General features: G+C 39.4%; 1 protein-coding gene across 3 annotated transcripts in view; it reads left to right on the forward strand.

The window, feature by feature from the left end:
- Positions 1 to 5893: 5893 nt before the first annotated feature.
- LOC133617279 (STE20-like serine/threonine-protein kinase) overlaps positions 5894 to 14904 on the forward strand; it is a 121691-nt gene continuing 112680 nt past the window's right edge. For 2 of the 3 annotated variants that reach the window (XM_072914936.1, XM_061977195.2), the window contains exon 1: positions 5894 to 6741. In XM_072914936.1, the coding sequence (XP_072771037.1) occupies positions 6592 to 6741 (150 nt within the window). In that variant the 5' untranslated portion in view covers positions 5894 to 6591. The remainder of the gene's footprint in view (positions 6742 to 14904) is intronic. The other variant, XM_072914937.1, reaches the window with a different exon arrangement.

The following is a 14904-nucleotide window of genomic DNA, read 5'->3' on the forward strand; positions in this document are numbered from 1 at the left end:
TGATATATATTGATATATAATGTAGGAACCAGAATATTAATAACAGAAAGAAACAACCATTTTGTGTAAATTAGTGTGAAAGGGGGAGGGAGTTTTTTGTGGGTTCGTGCACTAATTGTAAGTGTATCTTGTGTTTTTTATGTTGATTTAATTAAAAAAAACAACAACAAAAAAAAACGATACCGATAATAAAAAAAACAATACCGATAATTTCCGATATTACATTTTAACGCATTTATCGGCATCCCTAATTTTTTGTATATAAATAAAACCAGGACAGAGATTTCCAGGAGGCAATTATTGATCAACAAACTTAATAAAAAAAACAATGTAATAAACTCTAACAATACAAACAGATTTATAACAAATATTCATTTTCATTACATATAACTGTAAAAAAAAGAAAAGAAAAGTAAATTGTTCAAAGTAAGTAAACACAAGGCTACTACTTTTTGTTTGTAAATAATATAACGATATCAACAATTGAACTAAATAATAAAATAGATAAAGAATATAGTGCATCTAAAAAGTACTTTTTCCACACTTTGTATGTTATAGCCTTATTCCAAAATGGAATACAATATTTCTCTGTTCTCAAAATTCTACAGACAATACCCCTAATGACAATGTGAAAAGTTGTTTTCTTAATTTTGCAAATGTATTATACAAATAAATAAACACTGATATTACTCTGTATAGGAATTATCAATCACAGTATGCACATGTTGGTGTCCATCCGAATCAAGTAAATACAGGTGCAGTATATTGCCAATTCTAATGCCAATACTTTTTGCATGAAATATTCTAAGATCGTAGAATGATTTTGTGACATCAGACTTTGAAAGAAGTACCAAACTATATTTAAGGCAGTGTAATAATATCCACAAAATAATGTTACCAATATTCCCTTTTTTGAATACAATTGTAAAATAAATTCAATTGTGCATTTTTTTTTTTTTAAATACAAAAGAAAAACCACTGCTATAGGCTTTGTTTTGAAACAATCCATAACAATAAAGGGCCAATATTTCCAATATTTATAATTTAAATACAACACAATAATTGGTACTGGCATTACCCTTTTTATACTGTATATGGTACTGATATTTGGACCCATTCCTAACAATTATTCACATTTTGTGTCAATCCATACAATACAGGGCCAGTATTGCTGATATTGATTTTTTTAGACACAAAATCCAACGATTATAAGACAATGTAACAATAACAACAAACTAGTAACAACGTAAAAAACAACTTAAAAATGATAATGTGGAGCAGTGGTTGTTAAACTTTTTTCACCAAGTACCACTTAAGAAAAACTTGGCATTCGAAGTACCACCGTAAGTACCAACATTAAAACACAGTAGCGTAGTAGGCCTAAATATTTATTAAAGACAAGGCAAAAGTTTTATTTGACAAATATATTTAATATTTTGGCCACTGCACACAGTTTGAACAGTAACACTGTGTTTGAATATAGGAAAATAAAACACTAATCACTTAATTGATTTGGAGTACCACTAAATAGAACCTACAGTTTGAGAATCTTGCAATGCAGAGCACAGGTGTCAAACTCATTTTGGGCAAAGGCCTAGAAATAATATTATGCATCAATAAAGCACTTCATCTTTCTTGTCAAATGTACAAAAATGCACATCATCTAAACTTTGATATTAACTGATGATGCAACAAAATATTCAATATCCGCTTGTTAACATGACTTCTGATTTCAAATTAAGTAATCCATCAATTTGATTGTAAAAAATATATATATAATACTCAAGTGCATAGGCAACAGTTGTATAATATCATAATTTGAATTATTATATATTCACTGACTGCTTCTTTCTTTTAACGACTTGTCCAGTGTGTACTCTGCCTTCCGCCCTAATGCAGCTGGGTAGGCTCCAGCACCCCACCACCCCGAGACGGACAAGTGGTAGGATGGATGTTACTTTTTAAGTAGCCCTCGACAACTGCCATGTGAAATAGAAAAGTTTGACATCCCTGATATAGAGCAGGGGTCCCCAAACTTTTTGACTCGGGGGCCGCATTGGGTTAAAAAAATTTGGCCGGGGGCTGGGCTTTATAAATATATATATATATATATATATATATATATATATATATATATATATATATATATATATATATATATATGTGTATATTAGGGTTGTATGGTATACCGGTATTAGTATAGTACCGCGATACTAATGAATCATATTCGGTACGATACCGCCTCTGAAAAGTACCGGTCCCCTTTATTTAGAAAAATATCTAAAAGTACTAAAAAAGTATTGAAATAATTTTGGCACTGGTACCAAAATATTCGTATCAGGACAACACTAATATATATACTGTATATATATATATATATATATACTGTATATATATATATATATATATATATATATATATATATATATATATATATATATATATATATATATATATATATATATATATATATATATATATATATTTATACAGTATATATATATATATATATAAGGGCTGTGACTAACGATTAATTGGATAATCGATCAATCTGTCAATTATTACTTCGATTAATCGATTAATAATCGGATAAAAGAGACCAACTATATTTCTATCCTTTCCAGTATTTTATTGAGAAAAAAACAGCACACTGGCACATACATATTTTGATTATTGTTTCTCAGCTGTTTTTACATGTTGCAGTTTATAAATAAAGGTTTATAAAAAAATAAAAATAAAAATGAATAAATAAAGAAAGAAAAAAAGGAAAAAAAAGAAATTGCCTCTGCGCATGCGCATAGCATAGATCCAACGAATCGATGACTAAATTAATCGCCAACTATTTTTATAATCGATTTTATCGATTAGTTGTTGCAGCCCTAAAATATATTGAGAGCGCGATGATGTCACGTTATCGATGGGAAAATGCATTTTTAGACAATATGATTTGTCTGAGCGGCTATGAGACACCAAGAGTAACAAGTGGTAGAAAATGGATTAGATAGGACAGATTTAAAAAATAATAATAATAAGGGATAAGCGGTAGAAAATGGATGGATGGATGGTATACCGGTATTAGTATAGTACCGTGATACTAATGAATCATATTCGGTATGATACCGCCTCTGAAAAGTACCGTCCCCCTGTATTTAGAAAAGTAGCAAAAAGTACAGAAAAGTAGCGAAATAATTTTGGTACCGGTACAGGTACCAACATATTGGTATCGGTACAACACTAATATATTTAGTGTATATATACCGGTATATAAATATATTCAGAGCACGATGATGTCACTTTATCGATGGGAAAATACATTTTTAGACAATGTGATTTGTCTGAGCGGCTATGAGACACCGAGAGTAACAAGCGGTAGAAAATGGATTAGATAGGAGAGATAAAAAAACAAATAATAATAACACTTTTTTTTTTTTTTTAAACATGGCCGTAGTTTGACATCCCTGATATAGAGCAGGGGTCCCCAAACTTTTCGACTCGGGGGCTGCATTGGGTTAAAAAAAATTGGCTGGGGGCTGGGCTATATACACATATATATATTCATCATCCATCCATCCATCTTCTTCCGTTTATCCGAGGTCGGGTCGCGGGGGCAGCAGCCTAAGCAGGGAAGCCCAGACTTCCCTCTCCCCAGCCACTTCGTCCAGCTCTTCCTGTGGGACCCCGAGGCGTTCCCAGGCCAGCCGGGAGACATAGTCTTCCCAACGTGTCCTGGGTCTTCCCCGCGGCCTCCTATCGGTCGGACGTGCCCTAAACACCTCCCTAGGGAGGCGTTCGGGTGGCATCCTGACCAGATGCCCGAACCACCTCATCTGGCTCCTCTCCATGTATACATACATATATATATATATATACAGTGACGTGCGGTGAGGTTGATGGCTGGTGAGGCACTGACTTCATCACAGTCAGATTTACAAACATATGAACCCTAAAGAGTATCTTATTCACCATTTGATTGGCAGCAGTTAACGGGTTATGTTTAAAAGCTCATACCAGCATTCTTCCCTGCTTGGCACTCAGCATCAAGGGTTGGAATTGGGGGTTAAATCACCAAAAATGATTCCCAGGCGCGGCGCCGCTGCTGCCCACTGCTCCCCTCACCTCCCAGGGGGTGAACAAGGGGATGGGTCAAATGCTGACGACAAATTTCATTACACCTAGTGTGTGTGTGACAATCATTGGTACTTTAACTTAACTTTAACTTTACACATACAAACTGTAGCACACAAAAAAGCACATTTAATAAAAAAAAACGTTATGGTCTTACCTTTATTTAGAAATTAAGTCCATGCGCCGCAACTAAAGCCCTCACTTAAACTTTCCACGTGCAAGATTGAATCTATTTAAAAAAAGTGTAACCGAGGGTTTATAAATGTCGCTTATACTGTATGAAACTACAAAATAACAAACACGGAGGCTCCAGTTTACACGAGGACCACTTTATTTACATTCTTTCAAAAACCTCCGCAACGTGACATCACTTCCGCTCTTAGCGCCTTCAAAATAAGAGCTCAAGGCATATACTGTATAACAGCGCATAACAGGAACTTAACATCACAAAGAGGAAAGCCCATGAAAATAGGTTACAAAAGTTATTTAATAAGAAGCCAAAAAGTGCAAAAACAATATTGTTCGTGTTGGAGGAGTTGGGAATTAGATACATATGCAGTTTGCAGGTGTACCTAATGTTGTGGCCCTGCAGTCATTCACAACTCCTCCAACACGAACATTATTGTTTTTGCACTTTTTGGCTTCTTATGAAATATTTTTTTTAAATAGATTCAATCTTGCACGGGGAAAGTTTAAGTGTGGGCTTTAGTTGATATAACAATTCTACGGTGGGGGTGCAGGAGGCGGGGTTACTGGAGCCTCAGCCAGTGCGTCTTTTGCAGCCGTTTTATGATCGCTCAGCACAAGAAATACGTTACACACATACAGTTGTTGACAAAATACACTGCACATTATATACCTCAGCTAACTAAACTATGGATTTGTATAATATAGTTCATATAGCAATACAGTCTCACTGCACAGCAGGCCAGCAGTTAGCCGAGTCCGGAATCCATGTTGAGGCACTGAGTGACGTGCCTCAACTGGCTGCTGTTCACCGCACCGTCTCTTCTCAGTATTTGAATGGCAAATGTGAAAATTCAGCGATTTTGAATAAAAATAATCTAAAACTGGTGAAGTTAAATGGAAAATAACTTTATAGTATAATCACTGGATACATATAACAATTTAAATTTTTTTTTTTCTTTTTACATTTTTTTTCTTTCCATGATGGCAGGTGAGGCCCCGCCTCACCTGCCTCTAGTGACTGCACGTCACTGGTATATATATATATATATTAGGGTTGGGCTCCAGCGACCTCGGAAGGGACAAGCGGTAGAAAATGGATGGACGGATGGTATACCGTTATTAGAAAAGTACCGCGATACTAATGAATCCTATTCGGTACGATACCGCCTTTGAAAAGTACCGGTCCCCTTTATTTAGAAAAGTACTGAAAAGTACCGAAATAATTTTGGTACCGGTATCGGGACAACACTAATATATATACTGTATATAAATATATATATATGTTATCGATGGGAAAATGCATTTTTAGACAATATGATTTGCCTGAGCGGCTAGGAGACACAGACATGGTGGAAAATGGATTAGAAAGGACAGATTTAAAAAAACACTAACAAAAAAATATATATTATTATTATTTTTTTTTTTATAAACGTGGGACTTCCTTCGGTGGCCGGATTTTGGACGCTGGCAGGTCGGATCCGGTGTGGGCACCCCTGATATAGCGCTGGTATCGATTCGATACTAACAATGGCCTTGGTATCGACTACATCGTTACCTGTCTCGGCCTGCCTACCCCCCCCCCCCCCAAACAATGAGTATCTTCTTGAAGGGGAAACAATGCCACATGTCCCAACACGACTCAGATAACTATACGGTGGTTTTCACACACAAAAACCGCAACATTTCCCTTAAGAATTTGTCTCCGGCACAGACGAGGACGGCGCACTTCTGCTTTTTTTAAAGAGTATTAAGGAAAAAGGAGAAAGAAACATGACGTCGCGCGCACTCGTGGACGCGCGTTAAGCTTGAACCTTGAAGTGAGTTAATCCGTTATATAGCACGTATTTAAGGAAGCATGGCGGTTCTTGTCAATATAGGAGCGAACTCCAACCTTATCCGTTTCTAATGCACGTACTTTTCCGAACTACTCGTTTTGCTCCTTGTCCGTTTAGGCTGAAGAAGGAACCCCCGGGTGGACATTGGTCGGACTCTGCTTTTTGTTCCGCCTGAAATTAATGTCATTTTCCGGGGTGGATCATCGCGGCTGACGACTTCGAGGAGGATTTGCATCGATTTTGGATGAAAGCAGCGAGAACAAAAGAACACAGAACATTCTGGACTGCTTATTTCGTGTGACACGGGCTAAGCTAGTTATAAAAAGCCAACTGTGCGGTAAATATCGACAAAGTAAACAGTTGGGATACATGCAGCTGATAACTGTCTACAAACACGACTTTCGATTCATTCGACTCGTTTTGACATACTAGCGGGTTGACAATGTCATTCTTTAACTTCCGGAAAATATTTAAATTGGGGTCAGAGAAGAAAAAGAAACAATACGAGCACGTTCGTAGAGATGAAAACCCCGAGGAAATCTGGAATATTATCGGCGAGCTGGGAGATGGAGCCTTCGGGAAAGTGTTTAAGGTAAGTCACTGTTGCTATTCTGACCTGTAACCGGAACCACAAGTATCAGCTCGTGTTGTTTACCGACACTCACTTCCAGCTACACCACAACGTATTTTTTTCTTATTTTTTTTCTTATTTTTCTTATTTTAAATTTTTATTGACCAACAAACATACATTTATAATTCACACAAAAGTCAAGGCACTTTCAAAATCAAAAAAAGAAAACAAAAGCAAGTACAGAGAGTAATAATGAGAGATGTCCGATAATGGCTTTTTTGCCGATATTGTCCAACTCTTAATTACCGATTCCGGTATCAACCGATACCGATATATACAGTCGTGGAATTAACACATTAGCAGAGGTGTGGACTCGAGTCACATGACTTGGACTCGAGTCAGACTCGAGTCATGAATTTGATGACTTTAGACTCGACTTGACAAAATGTAAAAAGACTTGCAACTCGACTTAGACTTTAACATCAATGACTTGTGACTTCACTTGGACTTGAGCCTTTTGAATTGACATGACTTGACATGACTTGCTACTTTCCCCAAAACCCAAAGATGAAAAAGTTATTCGGGAGCGCTCCGTATTTTTCATTGTGTACTTGTCTATCAGCGTTGCGTGTGTCAGCTGGTGTGCTCTCAGTACAACAGCCAATCAAATTAGATCTACTTTGTTTTCATCACACAGCATTCATCCAATCAAATTGCAGGACAACCAACAAAGAAGACATGTCCAAACCACACGCCAGTGAACAAAAAATGATACCTAAAATAATTTTGTTTGGGTATAAAAATTACGAGGTGGTCAACACAAAACGGTTTGCAGTATGCAACACATGCGGTTCGAAAATTACTGATGGAGTAGCAACAACTTCCAACTTCGTCCGGCATTTGAAGTTGCACAAAGAACGGTATGTTTTGAATGTAAGATAACGTTTATTGGCTAAGTAACGTGACTTTTATTTGTTGTGTAGTTAAATCAGTGAGGCTGTAAACTCACTGCTAACGTTATAACGTTGTTGCAAACACGGGAATCTGTTGCAGTTCACTACCTTATTCATACTTTTTGTTCAGTGATTTTTTTCAAGCAGGGTTACGTTAGTCAATATATCACACGTAACGTTAGACGACGGTCAGCAGCACCGCGTATTTTAGCCACCTAAAAAAAGACAAAAATAGTAAAATAAAGGTCAGTTAAAATGTATACTATATTATGAATATGTGTACCGTTTTAGCTAGCTTTCTGACATACTGTTGGTTGTTTACCTCAGTGGTCCCCAACCACCGGGCCGCGGCCCGGTACTGGTCCGTGGACCGATTGGTATCGGGCCGCACAAGAAATACTTTTTTTTTTTTCCTCTTTTTTTAATTAAATCAACATAAAAAACACAAGATACACTTACAAGTAGTGCACCAACCCAAAACAACTCTCTCTCCCCTTTTGTTCTGGGCATTGAACATGAGGACTCTTCCTTCACTGTTCCGAGTGGCCATGAGAGTCTTGGCAGTGCCTGCCTCCAGTGCTCCAGTGGAGCGAGTTTTCAGCCATGGTGGCATCATACTACGCCCCCATCGTGCACAAATGACTGACAGACTCTTGGCTAATTTGGTCTTTTGCAAATGCAATGCAGCATAGGGCCCTGACATATAAAAAGTACAACTTTTTTGTTATGTTCACGTATATGTCATGTTTTTTCAATGTTAACACTTTTGTACAAATAAGTACATTTGCACTTTATTTTTCAATGTGTTTGTTCTGTAAAGGAATGAGTTAATGTTTAAAATGACTGGTTAATAGTGCTATTATAAAGTGCAATGTCAGCACAATTTTCTTTCCTGCAATTTAAAATGCACTTGTTTTAATAAATAAATACAGCGTTTGAAAAGCATACACAATCTGTGTTAATATATTAGTCTGTGGTTAAAAGGACTTGAAAAGACTCGAAACTCAAAATGCAGGACTTAGGACTTGACTTGAGACTTTCCAGTCTTGACTTTGGACTTGACTCGGGGCTTGCCTGTCTTGACTCGGGACTTGACTCGGACTTGAGGGCAAAGACTTGAGACTTACTTGTGACTTGCAAAACAATGACTTGGTCCCACCTCTGCACATTAGTATGCCTAATTTTGTTGTGATGCCCCGCTGGATGCATTAAACAATGTAACAAGGTTTTCCAAAATAAATCCACTTAAGTTATGGAAAAAAATGCTAACATGGCACTGCCATATTTATTATTGAAGTCACAAATAATTCGATAGACGGAATTAGGCTGCTGCCCCCGCGACCCGACCTCGGATAAGCGGAAGAAGATGGATGGATGGATGGATGGAATAGAAATTGAAAGAGTAAATGAAACCAAATTTCTAGGTATAATGATTGATGATAAATTGAACTGGAAATCTCACGTAAAAAATATACAACATAAAGTAGCAAGAAACACGTCAATAATGAATAAAGCAAAACATTTTCTAGACAAAAAATCACTTCATATTCTCTACTGCTCACTAGTTTTACCATATCTGAGTTACTGTGTAGAAATATGGGGAAATAATTACAAAAGTACACTTCATTCATTAACGGTGTTACAAAAAAGATCAGTTAGAATAATACATCATGTTGGATATAGAGAACACACAAATCCTTTATTTATTGAATCAAAGATACTGAAATTCTACGACATAGTGAATTTGCAAACAGCTAAAATTATACACAAAGCAAACTATAACCTGCTACCCAAGAATATACAACAATTCTTCTCAAAAAAAGAGGAGAAATATAATCTTAGAGAGAAATGTAATTTAAAACATTTGTATGCACGTACAACACTTAAGACCTTCAGTATATCAGTATGTGGAATTAAATGATGGAATGGATTAAGCAAAGCAATCAAACAATGTACTAATATGATCCACTTCAAGAAACTCTTCAAACTTAAAGTGTTTACAAAGTATAAAGAAGAAGAACCATGATAAACATTCTGAATGTATTTAACTCATCCATTCTTTCATTCTTTCACTCACAAAATAATCTTACTTATCTCAACATATGAAATGTAACTTACTTCACCAATTATTATTTATTTGCTTATTTTTATTGTGATTACTTATGGAGTATATTGTGAATAAATTGAGAACAGGAAGTGAACAAAAGTTTTAGCAACTGTTATGTAAAAGAAAAGGGGTAGGATTAAATAAGCTCTGCTTCTTCCTACTCCTTTTCGAACATGTTGAAAAGAGAAACTGGAGATTGTGATGTATCATGTTGTATGATTGCATGTTCGAAATAAACTCAAACTCAACTCAACTCAACAAAGTGCATTATTTTTTTTAAACATGCCTCAAAACAGCAGCTTGGAATTTGGGACATGCTCTCTCTGAGAGAGCATGAGGAGGTTGAGGTGGGCAGGGTTGCGGTGGGGGGTGGTAGGGGATAGCGGGGGTGTATATTGTTGCGTCCCGGAAAGGTTAGTGCTGCAAGGGGTTCTGGGTATTTGTTCTGTTGTGTTTATGTAACCGACTCAGTGGCCTAGTGGTTAGAGTGTCCGCCCTGAGATCGGTAGGTTGTGGGTTCAAACCCCGGCCGAGTCATACCAAAGCCTATAAAAATGGGACCCATTACCTCCCTGCTTGGCACTCAGCATCAAGGGTTGGAATTGGGGGTTAAATCACCAAAAATGATTCCCGGGCGCGGCCACCGCTGCTGCCCACTGTTCCCCTCACCTCCCAGGGGGTGATCAAGGGTGATGGGTCAAATGCAGAGAATAATTTCGCCACACCTAGTGTGTGTGTGACAATCATTGGTACTTTAACTTTAACTTTAACTTTATGTTGTGTTACGGTGCGGATGTTCTCCCGAAATGTGTTTGTCATTCTTAGTTTGGTGTGGGTTCAGTGTGGCGCATATTTGTAACAGTGTTAAAGTTGTTTATACGGCCACCCTCAGTGATACCTGTATGGCTGTTGACCAAGTATGAATTGCCTTCACTTGTGTGTGTGAAAAGCCGTAGATATTATGTGATTGGGCCGGCACGCAAAGGCAGTGCCTTTAAGGTTTATTGGCGCTCTGTACTTCTCCCTACGTACGTGTACCACTCCGTACAGTGAAATTTTAAAAAGTCATAAATTTTACTTTTTGAAACCGATACCGATAATTTCCGATATCACATTTTAAAGCATTTATCAGCCGATAATATCGGACATCTCTAGTAATAATACTAAAAAATATGAAAAAAAAGACAAAAAGGGCTACCTAAATCACTTTAAATGTTTTTAACAAAGATATCAATTTAAGGGCTTTTGTACTCTTAATCATTTTCCAAGATAACCCATTAAGCCAGGGGTGTCAAACGTACGGCTCGCGGGCCGTTTCAGGCCCGCAAACGGGTTTCAGCCGGCCCGTGGGAGAATTTTAACCTGACTGTCGCCAGATCCTTGTAGTTCGCTGAGCTCAACACAAGGGTCTGGGCTCGAAGGCATTGCAAATTCCTTCAACATAGCAAAAAAATAATGAACCAATCAGGATCGCCGGGCGGGATTTCATAGATGTGACGTAGCGCCAAAGCGACTGTTTGATTCAAACAACAATAGCGGCAGCTCCACAACCTGTGACGTCACGCTACTCGTCTGCTACTTCCGGTACAGGCAAGGCTTTTTTATCAGCGACCAAAAGTTGCGAACTTTATCGTCGATGTTCTCTACTAAATCCTTTCAGCAATAATATGGCAATATCGCGAAATGATCAAGTATGACACATAGAATGGACCTGCTATCCCCGTTTCAATAAGAAAATCGCATTTCAGTAGGCCTTTAAGTCTGTTAATGAGTTATAATTGTCATGTCTGTGTGATCATGTTTTGTTTTAGTCATGTTCGGTTTTGTTTTTGGACTTTTTGTGCACTTTTGTTTTGTTTTGTCACCATAGCAACCATTAGTTTTCACCTGTCACGTCACGCACCTGTTTCACGTTTTGAGTCACGCACCTGCTTTCACTAATCATTATAGTATTTAAGTTCATTGTTTTCAGTTTGTCGTTCTGACGACATCTTGCATTTATGCTCTACATACTCTTCATCCTCTTAGATCATGCTTCATGTCCCATGCCAAAGTAAGTTTTTGTTCCAGGTTTATAGTCGTTTTGGTTTCATAGTTTGTTCTCCGCCATTGTGCGCGTCTTTTGTTTACTTCCTTTTTTTTTGTAGTTATAGTGTTTAAATAAATATGTACTTACATTCCCGTCTCGCCCGAGCCAACTTTCCGTTGCATGCCGGAAAAGCAAACACCCAGGACCAAGTTTTGACAATAATAATATTAAATACAAACACATTACATTTTTAAGCACCTTTAAAAAAACATTAAAAAAAAAACAAGGACAGTTTGCAATATACAGATACAATAATTAAAATATAATGATAAAAACAACAAAGGATAAAATCCTGTACAGATAAGAAAGAAGAAAAAATCAACATGTACAAATAAAAAAATAAGAAATTGATAAAACATCAAAGGTTGAACTCAACATGTAACAAACAAAGGACAGTGTGGAGCAGCCCCAACCACCGGTCCGGGGACCGGTACCGGTCTGTGACACATTTGCTACCGGGCCGCAGAAAAACATTAAATCGTTTATAAACAATTGCATTTTCTCCAACTTAACCTTCGCCTGTCCCACTATACCAGGGGTCGGCAACCCGCAGCTCCGGAGCCGCATGCTCTTTGATCACTCTGTTGCGGCTCAGCTGCATACTTGCCGACCCTCCCGATTTTCCCGGGAGATTTCCGGATTTCGGTGCCTCTCGCAGAAAACTCCCGGGATTAATATTCTCCGATTTTCACCCTAACAATAATAATAAGGGTGTGCCATGATGGTACAGCATTTAGCACCCTCTACAATCTGTACCAACAGCGTGCCAGCCCAGTCTCTTGTTGTATGCATCTTGTGCTTGCACACGTAAGTGACAGCAAGCATACTTGGTCAACAGCCACACAGGTTACACTGACGGTGGCCATATAAAACAACTTTAACACTCTTACTAATAATGCGCCACACTTTGAACCAAAACCAAACAAGAATGACAAACACATTTCGGGAGAACATCTGCACCTTAACACAACATAAACACAACAGCACAAATACCCAGAATCCCATGCAGCCCTGACTCTTCTGGGCTACATTATACACCCCTGCTACCATCAAACCCCGCCCCCACCCCCCTCTGTGCGTCGGTTGTTGAGGTGGGCGGGGTTTGGTAGCGGGGGTGTATAATGTAGCCCGGAAGAGTTAGGGCTGCATGGGATTCTGGGTATTTGTTCTGTTGTGTTTATGTTGTGTTACGGTGCAGATGTTCTCCCGAAATGTGTTTGTCATTCTTGTTTGGTGTGGGTTCACAGTGTGGCGCATTATTAGTAAGAGTGTTAAAGTTTTTTATACTGCCACCGTCAGTGTAACCTGTGTGGTTGTTGACCAAGTATGCCTGAACACCTTGGAGTTCATGTCGGCTTAATGATGCAGTTACATTATTATATCAACTATCAGAGACAGAAACTCTTTGTTTAACATAATGTCCTTTTTTGCTGCTTCAACACAGCTCAATCAACACAGAAAAAGGTAAAGTGAAATAACAGACAGACAGGGCTTTGCTGTCCGTAACACACACACACGCACACACACACACACACACACACACACACCGCCAAATGAGCTAACGTTACGCTAAAAGCGAATTAGCCTTCACCTCAAGCCAGGATTGCGAGCGAGCTGAGCTGCAGTTTATATTTCTAGAAGGTCAACGCGCTCATCAGAATCAGAATCAGAATCAGAATCAGCTTTATTGTCATTACGCAAGGTAACGAGATTGAGGCCATGCCATACAGTGCGATGTGTGCATGCTAGAAAAACAATGTGCAAATATATAAAAATATAAAAAATGTAGAAGTGCAATGAATATGGTGTGAAATGAATATATACATGAAAAAAACAAAACAAAAACAGGGTGGTTGGTGGAATGGGTTATTGCACCGAAGAGAAGGCAGTTATGAGGGACAATGGGGCAGTCCGTTCAGGATGGTTATGGCCCTGGGGAAGAAGCTGTTCTTTAGCCTGTTTGTTTTGGTTTTAATGCACCTGTAGCGCTTCCCAGAGGGCAGCAGGTGGAACAGGTCAGAGCCAGGGTGGGTGCTGTCCTTGATGATGGCACTGGCTCTGTTGAGGCAGCGGGAGGTGTAGATGTCCGTCAGAGAGGGGAGAGGGCGGCCGATGATCTTCTGAGCCGTCTTGACCACTCTTTGCAGCCTCTCCCTGTCTGCTGCAGTGCAGCTGCCGTACCATACCGTAATACAGTAGGTCAGCAGGCTCTCGATGGACGAGCGGTAGAAGGTCAGCAGCAGGTCAGGCTTCAGGTTGTACTTCCCGAGGACTCTAAGGAAGTGTAGCCGCTGCTGAGCCTTCTTGATGATTGATGTGGTGTTGACTGTCCAGGAGAAGTCATTAGAGATGTGGACTCCAAGGTACCTGAAGGTGTGGACCCTCTCTACACGCTCGCCGTTGATGTAGAGGGGGGCAGGGTCGGTGCTGCTCCTCCTGAAGTCGACGATGATCTCTCTGGTCTTGCTGGTGTTGAGAGCGAGGTTGTTCTCCGAAGACCAGGCCGTCAGCTTCAGGACCTCCTCTCTGTAGGCAGCCTCGTCACCCCTGGAGATGAGCCCGACCACTGTGGTATCGTCGGCAAACTTGACGGTAAGGTTGTCACTGTGGGCCGGACTGCAGTCATGGGTGTAAAGGCAGTAGAGGAGGGGGCTCAGCACACAGCCCTGTGGGGAGCCGATGCTCAGCGTGCGGGAGGATGAGAGGTGCGGGCCAAGTCTCACATTCTGGGGTCGGTCCGTTAGGAAGTCCCTTATCCAGGCGTTTGTGAGAGGGGGGAGGCCAAGAGTGTCCAGTTTATTGCAGAGTCTGTCCGGGATTATTGTATTGAAGGCAGAGCTATAGTCCACAGAGAGCATCCGGACGTAGCTCTGCTGCTGCTCCGGTGGTTCAGAGCAGAGTGGAGAGCAACAGCGATGGCGTCCTCTGTGGACCTGTTCGCCCGGTATGCGAACTGGTGGGGGTCGAATTCTGGAGGGATATGGTCCTTGATGTGCTGGAGAACAAGTCGCTCGAAGCACTTCATGATTACCGGA

Source organism: Nerophis lumbriciformis, linkage group LG16 (genome assembly GCF_033978685.3).
Source record: "Nerophis lumbriciformis linkage group LG16, RoL_Nlum_v2.1, whole genome shotgun sequence".
Lineage (NCBI taxonomy): Eukaryota > Metazoa > Chordata > Actinopteri > Syngnathiformes > Syngnathidae > Nerophis > Nerophis lumbriciformis.